Here is a 23,022-nt window from a genome sequence, read left to right on the forward strand (position 1 = left end):
CTCTGCTATGAGGAAACAATATGCGCCAGTCGTCAGCATTTCATGCACGCTCATTCGAGCTCCCCCCAAGCCATCATCATGAATAAGAGAAGAGGCACAACGTGATAAGAATTACACATTTTATTTATTTATTAACAGAGGTGAATTTAATTATTCTAGTAGTGGATTCGTTGATGTACTAGTAGATCTCACAAAGTAGTGTCCAGGTCACATTTTACCACCAAAATCGAAAGGAAAACAGGAATGATATTTTGCATAAAGACAATAGTATAAAGTATTATTATTTTTGTATTGTGGCATTACTTTTAGGACACTTAAAGAGTTATTTCACCCAAAAATGAAAGTTCTGTCATTAATTACTCACCCTCATGTCATTCCACACCCGTAAGACCTTCGTTCATCTTCGGAACACAAATTAAGATATTTTAGATAAAATCCGATGGCATCGCCAGCAATAACACTCCCCTTTTCAATGTCCAGAAAGCTACTAAAGACATATTTAAAACAGTTCATGTGACTACAGTGATTCAACTTTAATATTATAAAGCGACAAGAATGCTTTTTGTGCACCAAAAATAACAAAATGGCGACTTTATTCAACAATATCTAGTGATTTCAAAACACTGCTTCATGAAGCTTACGAATCATTTGTTTCGAATCAGTGGTTCAGAGCGGCAAAATCACGTGATTTCAGTAAACAAGGCTTCGTTATGTCATAAGTGTTTTGAAACTTCAATAGTTCACCTGACTTTTTGATACACGCTCTGAACCACTGATTCGAAACAAAAGATTCGTAAAGCTTCATGAAGCAGTCTTTTGAAATCACCCATCACTAGATATTGTGGAATAAAGTCGCTATTTTGTTATTTTTGGCGAACAAAAAGTATTCTCGTCGCTTTATAATATTAAAGTTGAACCACTGTAGTCACATTTAAATATGTTTTTAGTAGCTTTCTGGGCACTGAAAAAGGGAGTGTTATTGCTGGCGATGCAGGCCTTACTGAGCCATCGGATTTTATCAAAAATATCTTAATTTGTGTTCCGAAGATGAACAAAGGTCTTAGGGGTGTGGAACGGCATAAGGGCGAGTAATAAATGACAATTTTCATTTTTGGGTGAACTAACCCATAAGTGCCCCCATTTTTTTATTACAAAATACATAGTCTCGTTCATCATTTGTTGTATAGTCTTTAATTGGGGGTATAAATAATGTACTGCAAATAAAGAGAGAAAACATTAGGAGTTCTTAAAGTAGATGTTTTTATTTTACGCAAAATTTGATTTACTTTTTCTTTTCCTCTCGGTTTTGGGGTCAAATGTGACCTGAACATTTCTTGCCATATTTTGTGAGATTCACCCAAATATAGCACTTGGTGTATATGTGGGAGAGAGAAAGAGAGAGTATGTGTGCTGTGGGGACCTATAGGCTTATACGTCAAAGTGCATTATGTTCTTCCTTGATCCGCACAGCTGTCAGGAGAGCCACAGCAAGAGAAGAGATTGTCCATCCATCTTTATCCAGACACACCCTCTACTCCCTGCCCCTTTTTCATCCGTCTTTATTGACAGTCAGATCACAGCAGCGGAGCTTCTTCCTTCACTTCTGTGTTTTTAAAAACTCCTCTTCTCATCAACTTTTAGGCATTGAGCTCTGTTTGAATCTCTCTCTGTACACCCTCAGAATGGCCTCACACACAAAGGTGAACTGGCACTGGAAAACAAACATGAACAGCATGAGTAATGACACCACATCCAATAAAATCAGCATAAGATATTCAACCTTCTGATCCAATGGACAGATCTTTAAAAGTCATTTTAGCCATTCAGGGTATGATGTTACATATAAACCACAATGAGTGATCACCTTTGACCCTTTCCCATAGGTCTAAATGACTGTTCTCTTTTTATGTCATTGGGTGGATCCAAAAATCATATATTCTCTAAATAGGTACTTCTTTTAAATAAGTACTTTGCGACTGTTAAAGTATGATCTTTATAGTATGAATGTATGTTGTGTGAAAGTAATACTATATCTATCATCTTATCATTGTCATGTGACCTAGAGCGTCAATTGTGTCGCTCCACTGGCATTCACAACTCATCTCCCATGGCCTCATGGGATAGTAAAGTGATCATTTGATGCGGATGTAGTAGGTCCTCAAGGTACTTTTTGCCTACTGTTTTATAAATACAACACTTTTTACATACATTTACATTTTTTTTGCTTAAAGTATAGTAGGGAAGTATGCATATTCAGATACAGCCATTGCATTTCTTATTTAATGACAATATAAATTCATTTATAATATATAATTATTTGGGATTTAATAATTGTATTGCATTACATGGCATCAAAAGGAACTGTGATCTGCTTGTTTGAATGGACCAACTGGGCTGGACAGAATGACATTGGCTTAACCAATTTTATGAGTTTGAGGCGAAACTATCAGTTTGTTAGTTTGTCTGAAACGCTTGAAAAACTGTTTGTTGGTGTGAAATGACATTTCAACTTTAACTTGAGTGTATGTCTGTGTGTGTTCGTACCGGTGTCTGAACCAGCATGGCCCTCTGCTCTCTCATCAAAGTAATGATCTCTAGGGGATACACTGGCTTTTCCTTCTCCATCAGTGTCAAGGCGGTCTCCATGGTGATCAACACACCCGTTCGCCCGATTCCAGCACTGGAGAAAAACATTCTCTCTGTAAGATGAGCACCTGATAACATCTATGTGTCTTTGTGCTGGAAGTCCCCTCACCTGCAGTGGACCATAAGAGGCACCGACTCCCCTCTCATACTTCTCATTGACTGGACAAAATCCAGAAAGTCTGAGGAATCTTCTGGTACCCCATGATCTGGCCAGGCAACATACTGCAAATGAGTGATTGAGCGCTGCTGTCCCGACTGTTAAAAAACAGAGAGAGAGAGAAAGAGGGCGAGGCTGAGTGCAAGAGAATGCTTGAACGAGTTTCCATAAAAGCAGACAAGTCTAAACACGTCTGTGTTTTGCCTTATGCAGAAGGATATTTATATGAAATATTCCTAGAATGACAGCATTAGGGGTTTTGTATTATATATAAATCAGTCTAATTAATGAATTTCAGTGACATAATTATAAAATGTGTGTTTGCCTATTTATTTTATATTTCAGTTAATGGATTAAATACTGTTAGGATGAAATCAATTCAATTTAGGGGTAAATCAGATCGTACATACATTGTAAAAATGAGTCCCCAGGTTTCTGTCATTCTTTAAAACACCATTTTAGCTCAGAAATTACCAAATACACTGACATTTTAATTTCCCCTTCAGCTCTATCATGATCTTACAAGTAGGTGAAAGAGAAAGAAGTGATCTTTAAGTTCTTGAATATATGAGTCACAGTCTGAAGGCCAAAGTGGAAAAAATAATTCAGTTATTGTGACAAATCGGGCAGAAAGGAATAATTGGTTCGCAAGCTGTGTGTTACGAACACTCACACACTGGCATTTTTCCTGTACCCCCCAATCATCTCTTTCCTCTCTCCTTTTCTTTATTTTTTTCATCTCAGACACACACATACCCTATATGGACGACAAATGTGTGATGTAACCTCCGTCTGCTGTCCGTGCTGAGATTAACTCCCACCAACAGAGACAACAGATGGGTCTCTGTTCTACAGCAATGATAGATTGTTTGTGAAAGTGAGAGCACGTATGTGAATGTACATGTACGCACACGGTCCTATGCTTTTGACCAGAGTGGTACGTGACCTGCTTGCCATGTTTACCGTCACAAACAAACGCTCACACACGTTGACTCTCTTTCGCACACATTAAGCTTTCACTTAAAGATGCTTAAAGCCAAAATTCTGTTTTAAATGAGACATTAAACTTCAGCATAATGACTAACAGAGCATGAGTAATTACAAATATTTATATAAACACAGAATTTTGCCAAAAATAAGGCTAGAATTAAAAACAGAGGCTTTTTAACATCCTGACCAGATACAGCTGTGGATAATTTAATAAAACTTTGTTTGATGTTTAAAAACCCAATAAAATTGCTCGACAAGTGAGGTTCTCTCTCTTGTGATGTATTTCCTGTTGACACAGGAAGTTTGGGAGGGACATACCACCACTTTTTTGAACTGTTACTGAATTTGGAATGTCAAACTACTTTTGCTATTTCTTTCTATAAAGAAGGAAATGGCAGAAATAGTAAGAACAATATGATAGTATAACTATTCCAAATTCAAACATCCCAACATTCTAGCCTTACTATTTCTGACATATACAGGATAGAATGGTATATATTCTCACTATTTACTCAAATACATGTATAATAGTATATACTTACTCGTATACTCTTACTCTTTCTGCCATATATAGTATAAGAATAGTATTGGTAGGCTAATATGTTATTCTGAATTCATCCATGTTTTGTGACATGCACACTATTCATACAATGAATAGTGACACCAAGCAGTGACAATGGCGAGAGCGAAACCTCAGCGCTAAACACTGCTGAGCAGAGCGGGATATATTTTCGGCTTATATTTTCAGCTAATTTTTCTCTTTTGGCCAAAAACTGAAAATGCCATTTTCAGCCGATAATTTTCAGCGGCCGAAATTTCAGTACATCCCTAATAAAAATAGGTAGTGTAGGATGATGTTTCCTGGAGGATAAAGATTGTAAAGTTTAAAAGCGTACATATGCTAAAAGTGCTCAACTTTTAAAAGTACAAGATCGAAAATAAGCCACAAACTCTCATTTTGAATGCAAGTGGTCTTTAACAGTGTATATTGAGTGAGCGTTGCATGTGTTGCAGGTGTCCGTTTAAAAGTATGTCCACTGTTTTTGATACCTGAGTATTAGTGACTGTTAGTTCTCGGGTAACGTATGCCAGGTTGCACTCCTCTGAGTGACAGCACACCTGAAGATGCCCATAATCCCTCACTTCAGGGGGATGCGGCCAGTATTGGTGGCACTTGGTCTGTGGAAATGGAAAAGAGATTATTGAGCACAGCATAAAAAAAAAAAAAATTAAAAAAAAAAAACCACACACACACTATTGTGCTCCCTCTCTCCCTCCCTCACACACAGAGTTTATTAAATCATCCCTTTGGAAAAGAATGCAGAGCGCTTGGTTACCAAGCAACAGTCAAGCCGAGCCGAAGAATACGGAACTCACAATAAGCTGTCCTTGGGGGACTGGAGGTGTGTGATGGGTATCGTCTGATTAGGTGTTATGTGTGTGTGTCTGTTTGTAAGAGTTTTTCTGTCGTAAAAGTGAGTGTTCATGTGTGAAATGTTCATGTTTATTAATATTGTAACTCACACTGCGTGTAGTATTTAACCGTTTTCGTTTCATGTGTGTGGAGAACACGTGTGTGCAAATGCATTGATGTACCCGTCCTCTCTCAGTCAGTGTGGTTAGCATGATGATGACACTGACGTCCTGCTCCCACACACTCCTCCAGAAGTGTGTACAGGTGTTCGGCAGTGGACCCTGAGCTGCTATGTACCGCAAAACACAACCTGCTGGCTCAGTCTGACACACAAACACACACAACCAAGGCTTCAATATGTCATCCAGAGCCATAACTTTTTTATTCACAACTGAAATGAAACAATGAAAAATTAAATATTTAATAGAAATAAAATGAGGTAGACAGGTAGTGATCCATACCTTCACATGACTGGCATTGATATAATCATCCCCCTCCTCCTGCAGCACCACCCTGGTGATGTCATCTGAAAGAAAAGAATGAACGAGCAGAGAATGAGGAAGAGGGATTTGCGGATTATGTGAAAACACTTCCTCCGACTAGTTTTAAAGAGCATTACGCCTCATTCCCGAATCGAAAGCTTATACACAAATGAATAAAATGATACGTTTGACCTTAGCCCTAATCTACTCTAGTGTGGTAGCTTTGTTCAATCTCATCATAGTCATCCAGTAGCCACTCTCTTGTTGTAAAATACAACCTTCCTGAAAATTCTTTGAATTTTTCAAACTTTCTTTTGAACTTTTGAATGCTCTTTGAACTTTCAAATGTTTTTTAACTTCATATTGTTCTTTTGAGCTTTCAAAGCCCCCCAAAAACATGTAAATTATGAATTATAAGTGGAAAGTTACAGTCCTGACCTGGATGCTGTTCAATACAGTGTTCCAGCCATGCTAAAATACAAGATAGTGTAATAGCTGTGATGCAAAGCATATGTTCACCTAGCTTACATTACATTTAGGCACTTGCTTTTAACTAAAGTGACTTACTTTGCGTTCACACTTTATCAATTCATGCATTCCCTGGGAATCGAACCCATGACCTTGCAGTTGCTAGTGCATACTAAGCTCAGTGTACAAGTCAAGTACTATATTTTCTAGCAGAGGGATGCCACTAGATGGAATAGCTTTAAGTTTTAATGCATTTTAAATAACTAGGGTTGGGTATTGGGAGATAAAATAATCAACAAAAAAAACGGTTGTGGCCTAATGGTTAGAGAGTCGGACTTGTAACCCAAAGGTCGTGGGTTCGAGTCTCAGTACTGGCTGGCAATGTAGGTGGGGGGGAGTGAATGAACAGCACTCACTTTCACTCTCATTACCCACAACTGAGGTGCTCTTGAGCAAGGCACCTAACCCCCAATCACTCCCTGGGCACCGCAGCAAAAAAAGTGTCTGCCCACTGCTCTGGGTGTGTGTGTTCAATGCTCACTGCTGTGTGTGTGCACTTGGATGGGTGAAATGCAGAGCAAAAATTCCGAGTATGGGACAACATACTTGGCTACATGCCAAGTCACTTTCACTTTAAACATTTAAATTGCACATAAAGCAGTTTTTATATAAAATTTTTACATAATTATGTTTCTACTCCAATTTGTTAAATAAACAATGGCTAAAATGATGGCTGTCATAAAAATCAAATGTGGCGATCTGCCACGCCACATTAAAGAGCGTCAAAAGGACATTTGTCAACATTTGTTGTGATAAAATTGACCGATTGTCAATTTTCGGCACAAGACCGATCTTGTGATTTAAGAATGGATTTTGGTTCATCCAAATGAAGATTGATTACAATATTTTTAAGTCATAATAGTACTCATTTTGTACAAGCAATAACAATAACTTTGCTATATTGTGAACATAGGAGTTACAGGCCACAATTATTCAATTTAGCATGTGGTAAATGTTCTTGTTTGGCAGAAAAAGCAATACAACTTACATGGTAATACATCTTTGTACCGATTCTTGTCCATATTCTCAGACTGCTTTGCGCAAGACATTAACATTCCCTCTTTCTTCCTGTGCAACTTCTGAGAGTAGCAAAACACACATACACATGCACGGATGACAATTATCAGCAAAGCACACAGATGCCAACTGAGACATGCTGTAAAATGTTTCCATGCCCCAACCTCAAAGTGCAGAAGCAGCGTGCCAGTGACCAACCCCCTCTCCAGACGGGTCATGGACTCCTCTAGTGTTTCTCCAGACGGCTGGGTGGACAGTGGGGGTATTTCACCCGGAAGAGTGAGACCCTCACCTAACTGTAGGGTGGGTTCGGCTCGCAAAGTGACACCTGTAAATAAACACTGTTTGCAGTTTCTGATTGGATGTACAATCTAAATGCACAAGGCACATCAAAGATAAAGTTAAAACAATTAATCCCCCTTAAAATGCATTTGTTTTGCCTAGACATAAAGACACATGTTCATACCTTTGCGGCGCACAAGCAACGCTAGTTCCTTGCTGTGCGACTCTCGGCTCGCTTTGATGAACATGACCACCTGCTGATGCGTGTGTTCTGAAATGTCCCGCCCATTTATCAACAACACCTGATCTCCCTCCATCAGTGGAGGCACACAGCGACCAGCCTGCAACACAGCCGATATTTGTACAAATGTAAAAGCCAAGAACCCATTCATATTCACAAGCAGCCGGGATTTTTATGGCTTACCGGAGATCCAGGGTTAACATGAGAGATGGCCAGCGGCATCTTCTGATCCACACCTCCCTAAATATTAACCAACATCCTGTTACATGATCTCCCACACAAAACTCTATCTGAAATCAATTTGAACAATAATGATAAATAAGCAAACTATATCATGTACCAACTCACTTTAACATTGAAGCCAAACTTCCCATCTTGGTCTGGGCTGATCCTCACAAGTAGCAGATCTCCATCAGCTGTCACACTCTGCACACATATAACCACAAAAATAGAGCCTTTGAGGAGAGTAGGACAGGAAAAGGATCAGAAAATAATGCTACAAAATAATGAAATATTAGCATATATTTAGACATTTTTTTCACAACATTCTAACAGCAAATAATAGAAACAACAATTGAGGGCTTCAAACGTAATATTGTTCAGAATATTGTTCCTCTTTTGTTAGTAGACCGCCTCATTCTAAGCTGTTTTGCACACACACTGATAGCCTGACAAGTTTGGTCAAAAAGTCTGAGACCACTAGTGAAAATGCTTCTATTTAATACGCAATTATAATATCTGCATGACATTTTGAGTGAAAAGCAAAATTAACAGAATTGAATGTCCTATTTTTTCTTTAATGTCAGCAGCAGTTGAGCTACATGTTCTCCAGCATGATTTGAAAATGATCCAAAGAGCATCTTATGCGTCAATAGAAGAACATACAGTATGACACAGAATTAAAAAAATAATAATAATTTTAAGTCATAACTGATCTTTTAAGTTTTAACTTGTTTCTAGTCTAAAAAAATCCAGATTTTCAATGTGGTTCCAGACATTTGGGCCTCACTGTGGTTTTAAAATATTTTCATGTCCTAGTCATTTAAATTGGGAGAAAGATTTTTTTAGTGACTCATCAGCATGACTGTAGTATCAGTGTAGTGTTTTGATTTGTGAGAATGACAAACACGAGATATTAGTTATGACAGCTGGCTGTCTTTGTGCTGTGGTTTAGGTCCTGTGCCTTTTGTTGCATTCAGCATCACTGTTCAGCAACATTTTGATTGCTTGTCTGAAATCCAATCTAGCTGTGATCCTGACAACATCACAGATTATTACAGATTTAAATCTGTTCCAGAATGAATCTCATGATGCCATATCAAGAACAAGTCTGTGATATTATTCAGTTTGCATATAAAAAATGAAGCCAATTTTTAGGATCAAAAATTCTCTCTCAAAATTACAAATGTATTCATTTTTGCAACAAACATGCACAATCATTTATTTTTATGGCCATTTTCCACCCTCTCTATGACTATTAAAATGGTCAAATTTTGCTGCCGTGTGCTTAAGAAATGTCTACTAAAATAATTAACAGCTCTTTTCTGCATTTGCGTATAATCTGCAGATCTAATATAGTTTTTAACTGCCCCATCCATCAATCACAACAATCCACAATCCACAGTGAAATGTGCCACAGGGACCTTCTTCATTTCAACCACTCAATTTAATGCAATGATCCTTTGGAAAGATATGTGGAGAAGCTTTGAAGTTAGAGCCTGTTGTGAAGCACATTTCCCTTGATCTTGCATCATCATCAGTTATCATGTACAATAACACTCACCTTATCCCAGGCGTGCAAATCATCTTCTTCGGTGATGACGTCATCACTATGAGACCAACTACCACTCGTCCTCCCCTCCTCCTGAGTTTTCCTTTAGTGTAATCGGTTTTAATAATTTACTATGAGCATAAATATAATTGAATACATATGTATGGTTGCAAGACTGTGTGCATTTGCATATGTAGAGTAAATTTGCCTGTAAGTGTAGAACACGTCTTCACTCTCAGTCACATAGCTCATTTCATTGGTCAGGTTGTCCACAGATGATGGGCGTGGCTTACGGAAGTCATGACGTAAACGGGGACTCCTCCTAAAATGAAAGATACATTCAACAAAGACACTAAACCTTTTATTTAACTTATGAGACTTAGACCTTTGTGGTGGGTACGATTTTTTTTTTTTTTTAAAGGTCTCTTATGCTCAGCAAGGCTGCATTTATTTGATCAAAAATGCAGTTAAAAAAAATTGTATGTAAAAAAATAAATAAATAAAAATAAATAAAATAACAATAATAATAATAATAATAATAATAATATTATATTATATATATATTACAATTTAAAATAACTGTTTTTTATTTTAAAATATTTTAAAATTTAATATTTCAGTGATTCCTGATTTCTCAGTGTTACATGAACCTTCAGAAATCATTCTAATATCCTGATTTGGTGCTAAAGATAATACTTATTATCAATGGTGAAAACAGTTTGATACTTTTTTTCAGGATTGTTTGATGAATAGAAAGTTCAAACGCACAGTATTTTTAATTATAAAAGTCTTTACTGTCACTTTTGTTTATGCATCTTGCTGAATAAAAGTATTTATTGTAATTTAAAAAAAATATTAATTAAATAAAAAATTCTTACGGACCTCAAAAACTCTATAAAAATAAACACATTTCATTGTTTGTAAAAAAACATTCGAGTGTATCTGAGCATTGTTACCAGTTGGGCGTGTTGGGTGGTGACCGTGAGGGTAGACTCTTGGTCTCTAGGTGTTCCATTGAGTTGGACCTCACCGCAGGATTCAACATTTTCTCGCCAATCAGTTTTCGGTACAGTGGGATAGAGCTTGAACAAAAATATATGCAATTAAACTCACACTCTCATTTGGTGGAGGCAGCAATGAACTCTAACTCCAGCAATAATGAACACTGTAATTTCTTAGAATGGCTCCGTCGTGACTCTGTCCATGTACCTAAGTTTTGAAGCAGAGTGAGAGGGTTTCCTATTGTAGAACGTATGGTGGTCCACGCAGGATTTCCACACGTTCTTACAGGCGCGTGAACTTGGCATCGAGAGAGAGACCACGTGGTGGCCGAGCTCACCCTGTACCACACATATAAATGGGGAAAACACAACATAAACACAACAAAGATGTTGCTTTTGCAGTATTGAGGCATTAAGTATCTGGCTTTAATATGGTAATTCCTGTATTTTGCTTTTGTTTCAAAGAATGAGCATGATTAAGCATGCGTATCTTACATGTTTCCGGCGTAGGTGGACAAAGAACCTTTTTCTTTTGAATGCAATTTTGATGATGTTAATCCTGAAAAAGACAGCCATTTAAAATAATGCTCCTCATCAAAAAAAGTACACCAGAATCAAAATACAGGTTACAGTTTCCAAGGCTCTTAATTACACTAATAACAGTAATTATACTTTTTCTGCAGTGTTTGTATTCCATCCATTGTAATGATAATCACAGTACAGATCCAAACAGAGCAGTAGCTCTGTCAAACATCATTTATAATAGCTATAAACATCCATTAAGATGCTTAAAAAGTGCATTTCATTAAGCACATTAATTATGTTCTTGATTTATTGAAACATTCAAGAAAGGATCTGATTGGTCAAAACTCACCAGGGGAAAAAACTGGAGCAAATTAAATGGCAAAACAAGGCCACGCCCCCTGATGTAATCCCCACCCAGAGGGCAGGGTTGCTAACATCCTATAAAACAGGGATTTAGGAAATTTAATTCGATAGCTTAATAACATAACTTTAAAACAACATTATTTGTTATTTCTTGACATTTTGGAAGTATGAAAAACATAGGATTTTTAACCCAAATGGTACCTGAGCATGATGTAGCTCCACTCCATACAGGTCTAATGTTCTCGCTGTATTCAAATAGCACAGCTCAGCTTCACTCTGAGACAGACCTCTGAAACACATTCAGACACTTTTAATAACTCTGTGTGTGTGTGTGTGTGTGTGTGTGTGTGTGTGTGTGTGTGTGTGTGTGTGTTTAAGTGATTGTATGTTGACATACTTGTGCTGTGGATGCAGCGACTCCACTTTCAGAAGGAACTCCTGGTCTTGGTCAGGGAGAAAATGGGTCTTACTGAGGTATCCGGCAGGAGTTTCAGGAACATAGTCTCCAAGCTCAGCTGTCAATCAGACAGGAGTATTAAAATGCTATGTTTGAGAAACAGTAATTGTATGTGCTTTGCTCAGTAATCTCCATTTTTGACAGTGCCATTAACCCCAGCTTTTTTTTTGAAGACACACCTCTTCCAAACACAGACTCATTCTCTGCAATATCAATGATGTTTCTATGCCAATCACAAAGTGAAAAGATGTAATATCTTCAACTTACACTGAACAGAGTAAGAAGCCAGTACCACAGCTGAGCTTAAAGGACACTTTAATCTGTAATACAAAACACACCATGCTATTTTGGGATACAAAATATATTGTTGTGACATCAGTGATTTTTTTATTAGTATTTGTCAACATGATATATTTAGTCAGTCAGTATTTGGTATTTAAATGTTTATAGCTGTGTATTATAATTCTTATTTATACACAATACTATGTGTTTATCAGACCACACACTGAACACAAACCTCCCTGAGCTTCACTCTGTAACCAGAATCACCTGTTTTTCAAGGATGATGTAACCAGCATGCCGCATCCATTATAATGATGTGGGTTGCTGGTATTTTTATGGAATTTTTGCTCAATTCATAAAAAAATAAAATAAAAAAATACTAGCTATATTATTCCTCTGAAAAATATTCAGTATTTTTATAATGTAAACAATATACTTTTTCAAAAACAGATTTCCAAATAAATGAAGTTATTTCCTCTTTTATACTGTAAATTATAATGTTATGATAATTAAATTTGTAGCATATAAAACTACAATACACTACTGTTCAAAGTTAAAAAAAATAAATGAATACTTTTTTTCAGAAAATTACATTAAACTGATTACAAGTGACAGTAAGCCATTTATAATATTGCAAAAGATTTCTATTTCAAATTTTCTATTCATCAAATAATTCTGAAAAAAATGTATCATGGTTTCCACAATAATATTAAGGTGTTTTTAACATTGATAATAACAATAAATGTTTCCTAAGCACCAAATCAGCATATTAGAATGATTTCTCAAGGATCATGTGACACTGAAGACTACAGTAATGATGCTGAAAGTTCAACTTTGCGATCACAGGAATAAATTGCATTTTAAAATATACTACAACAGAAAGCTGTTATTTTAAGTTGTAATAATGTTTCACAATATTAATGTTTTTACTGTATTATCTTTATTTATCATAAAAATTAAGTTTTGGTAAGCATTAGAGACTTGAACTTTTAAATGGTACAGTACTATAGATGCAAAAGCAACTTAACATTTACCTCCCCTCACAAATGTCCTTCTTAATTTGCAAGAAATAAAAATGCCTGCAAAACAAAATAAGGGTCAGAAAACCTCTTAATCTATACACATAAATAATATATATACACATTTCTGTCTCATTTGCACATAAGCAGGGAGATGTACCTGGTCTGCTCATGCTGGAGGGAGTTTGGATCAGAGATGAAGAACCTCACTCTAAATATTAAAAAGAACGGAGCAGAACCTGAGGGAATAACAGTGGGGAAAAAAGCAGAGGACACAGTCAGAGGAAAAGGACCCAAAACATAAATAGTACAGACAACAGATATTCACTGATTAAAGTTAAATGTAAGCTCAGTGTCATACTATTCCTAAAAAAAGGAAGGAAATTGTGGTTTTCGCAATCCCCCCGAAATCAAAGCAAATCCATTAAACCATAATTTGGAGTTTAAAAAGCAGGTGGGCACTGAAGCGTGAGCTGTAATCACCGTCTCTGCCTTAATGCATGCACGTCACGTCTGATGACTCAAGTAAGTTGATTAATTAAATCAGCCACCTCCGATTCTTATGAGGAAAACAAACACGTGTCTTCCGATGCTCTTTTACGGGAAACAAAATTCTTTGTGCTCCTATGACATAACCATAATAAGAATGCAAATGTTTGCTGAGTGTGTAATATGAGTTATGTCTGTGGCTGATGTCTAGGCCCACAAGAGATCTGCTTCCACAGAACTCAATCAAGCCTTGCAGATTTCCACAGAATTAAAAACACATTCTACATATCCACCAACCTTTGGCTGTATCATATCTGCATTTCTTTGAAAGAGCTTTAAATAATGTGGTTTAAATAAATGGTAAAATAAGTCTGATACTGATAAGCTGATAATAAATTTCTATTATGGCTGATATCTTACCAATATTACATTCTATATTATTTTGTCAAAATAAATGAATAAGAAAGCTAAATTTTCTTAAATGCTACAAATTTAGGCATCCCAGCATTATAATGTACAGTATAAAATGCATAGGCCTAGTCATTTTAAGAATGGCTAAATATTACATTTAACAGTGTTATTAAATTATTGTTTTTAATCAGCATTAAATGATGGCAAAGAAAAATGTAAATGTAAAAACAGGGGAAATGTGCATGCAAAATTAAATAAGCCAATATTCTCCATTTTCCAACATAATTGTAACTTATATCCATTGACTGCAGGTTGCCTATCTGTCTAGTTTCTCTCTCACCCTTCAGCTGTTTCTTAAAGGGTTTGTTGGGGTCCAGCCACCTCTGAAATGACAGATATAATTAGTTATCACTGAGATCATCATGTTTCTTAAGACAGGGCATTATATTTTTCTGTTTCTGGGTCACCTCTTGCTCTCTTGCAAACAATCACACATTCAATTACCGGAGAGCTGGATGTGTCCTCACTGATCTGCAGGCTGAAGTACTGTTTTTCTACTATGTTTAGGTGTTCACAAGCCAAGTCGAACAGCAGATGACCAGCATCGTGTTTCTGCGAAGCAATAACACATGCTGTCCCATTAGGATTTGTACCAGTTTACCAAATCTATATTTATAAAGTGACCATATTCTACATGGTTTAACATAGGCTACAATGACATATCAAATTGCTGTATGTGTGTAGTGGTAAACCAAAATAGGTTTTTCAATACCTAATGGTGATATTAATAACTAGAAAGCAGGGTGGCCCATATAATTCTGATATATACAAACACTACCGCAAAAGTTTGGTCCCAGTAAGACTTTTTAATGTCCTTTTTAAAGTCTCTTAAGTCCAAGGCTGCATTTATTTGATCAAAAATATAGCAAAATAGTAATGTTGTGAAATATTACAACTGTTTTACATTTAATATATTTTAAAATGTTATTCCTGTGACAGCAAAGCTGAATTTTCAGCATCATTACTCCAGTCTTCAGTGTCACATGATCCTTCAAAAATCATTCTAATATGCTGATTTGCTGCTCAAGAAACATTTATTATTATTATCAATATTGAAAACAGTTGAGCTACTTAATATTTTTGTGGAAATACTTTTTTAGGGTTCTTTGATGAATAGAAAGAAAAATATTTTAAATAGAAATGTTTTGATGTAAGTCACTTTACTATCACTTTTGATGAATTTAATGCATTCATGCTTATTAAAAGTATTAATATCTTTAAAAATATCTTACTGACCCCAAACTTTTGAATGGTAGTGTAATATAATTCAATAATAGCAAATGAGTTGTGACAAAACTTGCCGAAATGACAAGAAAATATAGTTTATTCATTTCACTACATTAATAATTAAATGTAATTAAATTAAAAATTTTAAAATAAATTAAATTAATTTAAATTTAAAAAAGCAGTGAGATAAACTCTTCTATTAACTGGTCAATGTTATCAGCCAATATCAAAAAAAAAAAAAAAAAAAAAAAAAAAAAAAAAATCACAAAATGGCCAAATATCATCCAAATATAACTGCTCTAATCATAAGCCAATTAACATAAATCAACATTTTAATAAGAATTTTCCTTCTTAATTTTAACTCGTTACTCCTCCACCTTTGTTAAGCAGAGCCCTCAGTCCCACTGCCCTCATTTCTATCATCTAGTTCAGGGGTTTTCGAAGTGTGGGGCACGTCTCCCCAGGGGGCACCAGAGCATGTCAGGGGAGGAGCACAGAGTGGTAAAACATTTTTTAATTAATTAATTAATTAATGATTGATCATTTCAATCAATACATTATTGCCGAAACAATACTTTAAAAAGCAGGAAAAAAAACAGGATCCGGTAAGCAAATGCATTCAAACAGTCAGTCCAAAACAGTCCCAATGCAGAGAAAACCCGGCCGATTTCTTCAGAGATGGTGGCAAAAATAGTGTATTTGGCTTCCAAGGCAACCCAAGCCGTTTCTCATCATGCTGTGTGTGAAATACAGACTGAACGGCGGCTCAAAACACCCAACCGCTGCATGAGCATATGATACGCAAACTACATTTCTCAGTTGGATAAAACAAACCAGTGCTGCGCTAGTAAAGTTTTAATGGATGATATAGTCAAGGTAAAGATGATTACAGTGACATAACTGTACTGTGTGTGTGCGGCACTCTCAGTGCACTGATTGCTATTAAAAATGAGTAAAAAAGAGGGTCGGGGAGGCTCCTTTGTGTACGTTTTGTCAAAAGGGAGGTCTATTGTCTTTGTCTTTGAAAACCCCTGATCTAATCTAAGACCTTGTTTTCTGTTGACTCCTACATGTATATGACTGTTTCTGCCTGACAAAATGTGCCTGTGTGCACGTAAGGGTGGGTGGATGTCCTTCAGAATATGAAGCCAAGGTTGCAGCAGTGCAATACGGAACATGAGAAGAGAAGCACCAGTGTAATATCCATCTCCACCCTCTAACTGCCAATAAAGCCAAGCTCATACACACACGCATATTACCCCTCTCTCTCTCTAGGGCTTTAACAGCCATATTCACTCATCCTACGAACACATCTGCATACACTCTTATACTCACACTGACAGTGAAATTTTGGGATGTGCCATCAGGGAAGAGCACTACACACAGTAGGCCGGAGCGTGGCATGTGTGTATGTTTGGACAGATCGGCACGTCCAAGAGCAGTGATCTTGTTTCCAAGCATGCACCATGGGGATGTCATCTCCTAACACTGTCACATATGCACACCTGCCAAAACAAGGAGTCAGACAGGTTAAACGCAAGAACTTATTCCAAATGTAAAGGTGACGATGACAAAGATGAAGACTCCCTGTAATAAAATAATGTGACACATGTACAGAACTTCTGTACATACCGTTCCAATGTTATGAAACAAATGTATACAGCACACATTATCATACCGTGTGCAACAGACATCTTAAAAACATGTTGCGAATTGCATTCGATGACAGCAAATCTTTCATAACTGTAATTATACATCGTGCGCAGGTAGAATGTTCCACCCCGAATTATTGATGGACAGGTCAGCACAGATACTGTGCCTATGACACAAATGCCAAAATAAGACGAAAAAAAAAAAATTACATCTTAGGGAGAAAAAGAAAAGAAAAAAAAAAAAAAATTAATCACAGATGTAATGATTTTAGAAACAGTAGGCCTGTCATGACGAGTGTGAGAGGCACCTTAGTTTTTGATAACATCAGAATAGAGCTGCACGCTATGATGTTATCAACATTCAGAATTAAAACTGACAATTTATAAGCATTTGGGTTTCTTTATCTCTCTCTCTTACTCATCCTCTTCTCTTCCTCACACACACACACACATACAGTCACACTCTCTAGGTCTAAACATGTTCTTGCATTGTTTTTCACACTCTTCTTTTCTACCAGCACTGTCCAGGAATGCAGACTATTTTATAACCCGAAGAAGAAGAAAGAGTTTCACTGCTGAGGTTGAGACAGAGAAATAATTTATCTGCCCATAAATACAACAGTAAAAGTGTGAAATACATTGAAAGTATCATTTCTTATTGTCCTACACTGTAAAAAAAAATGTGATCAAATGTAGACATTACGGGAAGGACAGTCATGCATCTGTCAAAGCCAAATTTATATTGAAAGCAGAAAGCAGCTTTTATCTTCAAACACACCAGTTTATTCACTGTTGGTACAACTGTGACTTAACATTCATCAAACCCAAAAATGAAATTTCTGTCATTAAAGGCACAATTTTTTTTATATTATCCCCCGGTTTCACAGACGAGGTTTAAGCTAGTCCCAGACTAAAAAGCATGTTTGAGCTGTTTTAACTGAAAGCAACTTGTACTGACATATATCTTAAAATATGTCAGTGCCACTGTTTTGTCTCAAGATGCACACCAGTAATGTTTTTTTTCAAGGGTACATTTAAAAAAGCTTAAATACCCTAATTAAACAAAGGCCTAATCCTGGCTTAGTTTAAACCCTGTCTGTGAAACCGGGCCTATATGTTTTATTAGACAAGGGAACAACTGTTTGGATACATTTATAGACAAATCTAATCATTGTTATATAGCTCAACACATTTAGTCTTATTGTTTGAATCTCGTTTTCTTGTTTATGTTAATATGATATTTTAATATCGATCTAGCTTACTGCATAGCAGCCGCCGAGCAAACGCACAGATTAACGTTATAACATCATTTTCAACACATTCAAATGTATCTAATATGACAAAACAGTGCTGCAATTCCCCACATACGCTTGACCAGAGGAAGCAGAAGCGGCTGAATGAGACATAATAAAAGTTCCGCTGCTCTGTCACGCTTGTCTCTCATTAGCAATCGCTACAGCAGCCTCATTCAACAGCACTCGGCCCTGCTCTGCTAATAACACTCGTTAATAATCTCATCCATGAACATGATTTCTGCCTGAGTCCCGTCAGATTCTTCTCCTCCGGCTGTGAGGTGAAGACAACATCTCTCATAATTCCGTTCTCTATCTCGGTGTCATCAAGCTACGCCTTTGTTTTGAATAGGTGACCTCTAGCGACGAAAAACTACATATTGTGCCTTTTATTACTCACCCTCATGTTGTTCGAAACCTGTATAACCTTTGTTCAACTTCATCATCATCTGCAAAAACAAAACAAAAATAATGATTTTATTCAACAATTTCTTCTTTTCCCTGTCAGTCTCCTACGCTGCTAACATAGTAAAAACAGTGCAGTACTCCCATCAACTGCATAGGAGACTGAGAGGGAAGAGAAGAAATTGTTAAATAAAGTTATTTTTGTTTTGTTTTTGCACACAAAAAGTATTCTTGTCACTTCATAACATTAACGTTGAACCACTGTAGTCACATGGACTATTTTAACGATGTCGTTACTACCTTTCTGGGCCTTGAAATTTGGAATTACATTGCTGTGTATAGGGAGATCAGAAACCTCTCGGATTTCATCAAAAATTTGTGTTCCGAAGATGAACGAAGGTCTTAAGGTTTTGAAATGACATGACGTGACTCAGGCAGAAATCATTTTTGGGTGAACTAACCCTTTAATGTCTTTTCTGAATGTGTATTTTATTGGATATACTGCAATTATTTTTTGTGTTATTCCTTCCTCACATTGTTTTGTATGTGTGTATACATACTTCACTATGGTGATAAATCAGCATCCTTATTTGTAAAAACAATACAGAAAGTAAAAATAAAGTTAGCGCACACACATTAGGAGCAGTGAGTAATGAACACACAAACACAAACACACAATGCAAACTGTGGACACACACCCGGAGCAGAGGGCAGCCATTCACTGCGTCGCCCGGGAAGCAATTGGGGGTTAGGTGCCTTGCTCAAGGGCACCTCATTCGTTTCCTGCTGGTATTGAGATTCAAACCTGCAACCTTCGGGTTACAAGTCTGACTCTCTAACCATTAGGCTGCCCAGAAGCATTTCTGTGCCACCATTAAAGTGTATATTTGGCATTAGACAAGTAAACATGAATGTGTTGATGTGTTGGTAATACTGTATGCAAAACATTCACATCAATGAAGTACTTTGTAATCTGAGAGAGAGAAAAGGTGGGGGAGAAGCTAGTGAATTTGATACAGATATAAATGTGTTGTCCTACGGAAATACTATGTTGTTATTTGATACTACCATTATGACAAATTCATGTTAACAGCCTACAGTTAATTTAAATTAAGGAACATAAAATCACTCTTTTATTTTCAGACCGTACAGATCCTGACCGCTCTATGAGTCTCATCTGCAATTGCAGAAGTTATATCTCCGAGACTAGGGAAAATACAGTGAACTAACACTGCAATAAACAGGCTTTGAGAGAGATTCACCTGGGTTTTGCCACCCTTTCTAACAATATAAAACACACTTCAGAGGGCTAAAATCTATGTTTTACTTTCACTCACACGTTTGGAAACGGTCTGGGCTGGCGATCATTAAAGGTTAATGTTTACCAGTAGCTCAGTTGCAAAGCGCTACACGCTCGAGCTCACTTTTGAGAGACGAGATATTTACGAGGAACTAAGTGTAGTTACTTAATACAATACTTCATAAAACAAAGGCCTGTCCGACCCTAAATACCGTTATGTAATGTCTTTGAAACATGAAAACAAGACTGGACATTTCAACACGAGAAAGCAACTCAAAGTTTCTGTATGAGACACGGACTTTCTGGGTGTGACGTCTAACATTTCTGACTCAAGTTCACGCTGATCTGCTCGGGCTCGGGCACATATCTGAACCGAACTGTCACGAAACCGAACGAGCGAACAGACCGTCCTACACCAACATTTTGGCTCGAATAAATATCTCACATTAAACGAAACAACAATTATGGGGGCTTTCTCGCGATATTTTTTAAGATCCATCCAAAAGTGAACAGATTTGTTGTTTTTAAAGCCAAATAAACGTCATTTGGCATTTTCTTTCTTCAGCCCACAAATCTGGCAGTCCAAACGGGACATTGCTATAGCACAGAAAAGCGTCACAAAGTTACCTGTTTGATGTGTTCCCAATGTCTCTGCGATGCAGTGGTGCTTAGTCCCCGTGATGAGAGAAAAGTTTCCATTTTAAGGCGATCATAGTTGCAGGTGTCGGTAAACTTCCGGAATATGTTTTTTTTTCTCCGGGTTCCTTCGGGAGGGCAATCACGGCGTCACTGCGCCGACCACGAGCGCAAGATCTATCTTGAACATGTAGCAAGTGTGTTGTTATTATGTTTCCCTTCTCACTGATAGTGTGATTACAACACACCTTTCACAAATTTCCTAATGTGCATGTGATTGTCAACCCACACATAGAGACTTCCGAGTTTACACGAGCCTTGATTTCTAGGCGTGAATCGTGTTGTGCGTGAACTCTCAGGAATTTCACGGGTGCGCGCAATCTCAGGTGCGTGTGCACGCCGGTTTAGGGCGCTGCCTCCCCCTGAGTCAAAGCACACCTGAGCCCAGAAAAAAATACTCATGCCTTCGGATAAAATAAGAGAAAAAAAAACCTTGCTGCTGGTCTTAACTGGTCTCCCAGCCTACTCAGGCTGGTTTTAAATGGTTTTTGGGTGCTTTACAGGGTCAGGGTGGGAGACAAGTTGACCAGCTAAACATTCACAAAAAAAAAAAAAAAAAAAAATCTTCTTAATTGATGTTTTCTTTTTTATTTTCTAACTTAAGAAAAGAGTTAAGAATATTTTGTATTCCCAAAAATACTTAAGAATGTTATCTTTTTTCTTAAGGTTGTTTTTAAGATTATCATAGATAACTTATTAAAGTTACTATAACCTCAACCTTGTCTTATATCCCCAAAGTTAAGAATTTTAATTAAAGGGTTAGTTCACCCAAAAATGAAATTTGTCATTAATTACTCACCCTCATCTCATTTCACAGCCTTAAGACCTTCGTTCATCTTCAGAGCACAAATTAAAATATTTTTGATGAAATCCAAGGTTTTTTTTATCCCCCATAGAATGCAACGTGATACCGTCATTCAAGGTCCAGAAAAGTAGCAAAGATAACGTTAAAATAGTCAACATGACTACAGTGGTCCAACCTTAATGTTATGAAGCGTCGAGAATACTTTTTGTGTGCAATAATAAAACAAAATAAAACAAAACAAAAATAACAATTCTCTACCCTGTCAGTCTCGTAGGCAGTTGACGCAGTGAACGCAGTGCAGCGCTTACGTGTTTTTGTCTGAACGCCGGCTCAGTATTGGCTGATGCTGTTCATGTGAGCACCACATCGCATGCGTGTGATGCTGACACAGGAGCCGGCGTTTGGACGTAAACACGGAGGCTCTGCATCTTTAATACTTTACTGGACCTTGAATGACAGTAATTACATTGCTTTCTATGGGGGATAAAAAAAATCCCTTGGATTTCATCAAAAACACCTTAATTTGTATTCCGAAAATGAGTGAAGGTCTTACAGGTTTGGAAAGACACGAGGGCGAGTAATTAATGTCAGAAATTTCATTTCTGGGTGAACTAACCCTTTAAGTAAGTAACTTGAGTTACGTAATCAGATTACTTAAGTAACTAGTAAAGTAATGCATTATTTTTTCAATTTACAACAAAATAAGTTACTTTTTCAAATAAGTAACGCAAATTACTTTTTCACATTTATGGACTGACAGCTCTCCTGTCCCCATGTGTGAACATGATTTATTGTTTATTGGTTATTGTAGTTCTAGACTAAATGTGAACATGCATTTACTCATCTCACTTGCCCAAAAACATTCAGTATTCCTCAAAATGAATAAAAACAGTGAAATGCAATCTCAGAATTTTATGCAAACCTGTAATAATTAACTATATTAAATTACACAAATATACTTTATGTATTTAATCTCACTTTATTAATCAATGTCTTTGCTGCTGACCTAATTCAACCATATAAGCAAAAATTACTTTAGATTAGATTTAGAAATAAGAGTTTTGAACTTCCTTCTCCTATATCCTATTCTTCTTTAATCCAGAATGGCAGCACAGCTGAAAGGTTTGTTTGAGCTGCACCCTCTCCTGTACAGGCATAAATATGCATTTTTCTTCAGCCTGAGGCTTATTCATTTCACTTTTGGTGTGAAAGAGCTTTGACATTTGCCAAAAATAGAACTTTTTTTTTTTTATCTTATTAAAAAAAAAAAAAAACATGCCCAGCTGAGGTGAGAAAAGGTAACGCAAAAGTAATGTAACGCATTACTTTTCCTAAAAAGTAAATAAGTAACGCAATTAGTTACTTTTTTAGGGAGTAACGCAATATTGTAATGCATTACTTTTAAAAGTAACTTTCCCCAACACTGATTACAACATAACACTAGTTACATATAAGCTGGGTTCCTCAAATCTGGCCCTACAGGGCCACTGCCCTTCAGAGTTTAGCTCTA

The 23,022-nt window shown here is 36.7% G+C and overlaps 1 protein-coding gene across 1 annotated transcript; it reads right to left on the reverse strand.

Moving 5' to 3' along the window:
• Positions 1–105: 105 nt before the first annotated feature.
• ptpn3 (protein tyrosine phosphatase non-receptor type 3) lies at positions 106–21,133 on the reverse strand. Its single transcript, XM_051864807.1, has 26 exons — positions 20,639–21,133; positions 16,698–16,867; positions 14,580–14,687; positions 14,416–14,458; positions 13,336–13,414; positions 13,191–13,235; positions 12,142–12,194; positions 11,815–11,932; positions 11,619–11,706; positions 11,404–11,492; positions 11,025–11,088; positions 10,738–10,868; positions 10,485–10,610; positions 9,737–9,850; positions 9,541–9,631; positions 8,106–8,183; positions 7,941–7,997; positions 7,701–7,857; positions 7,399–7,562; positions 7,206–7,296; positions 5,669–5,733; positions 5,390–5,530; positions 4,844–4,972; positions 2,756–2,901; positions 2,545–2,680; positions 106–1,711 (listed from the first exon to the last, which is right to left on the reverse strand). The coding sequence occupies exons 2-26, from the start codon at positions 16,839–16,841 to the stop codon at positions 1,631–1,633; spliced, it is 2,538 nt and encodes an 845-aa protein (XP_051720767.1). The 5' UTR covers positions 16,842–16,867; positions 20,639–21,133; the 3' UTR covers positions 106–1,630.
• Positions 21,134–23,022: the final 1,889 nt, after the last annotated feature.

Source organism: Ctenopharyngodon idella, chromosome 16 (genome assembly GCF_019924925.1).
Source record: "Ctenopharyngodon idella isolate HZGC_01 chromosome 16, HZGC01, whole genome shotgun sequence".
Classification (NCBI taxonomy): Eukaryota; Metazoa; Chordata; class Actinopteri; order Cypriniformes; family Xenocyprididae; genus Ctenopharyngodon; species Ctenopharyngodon idella.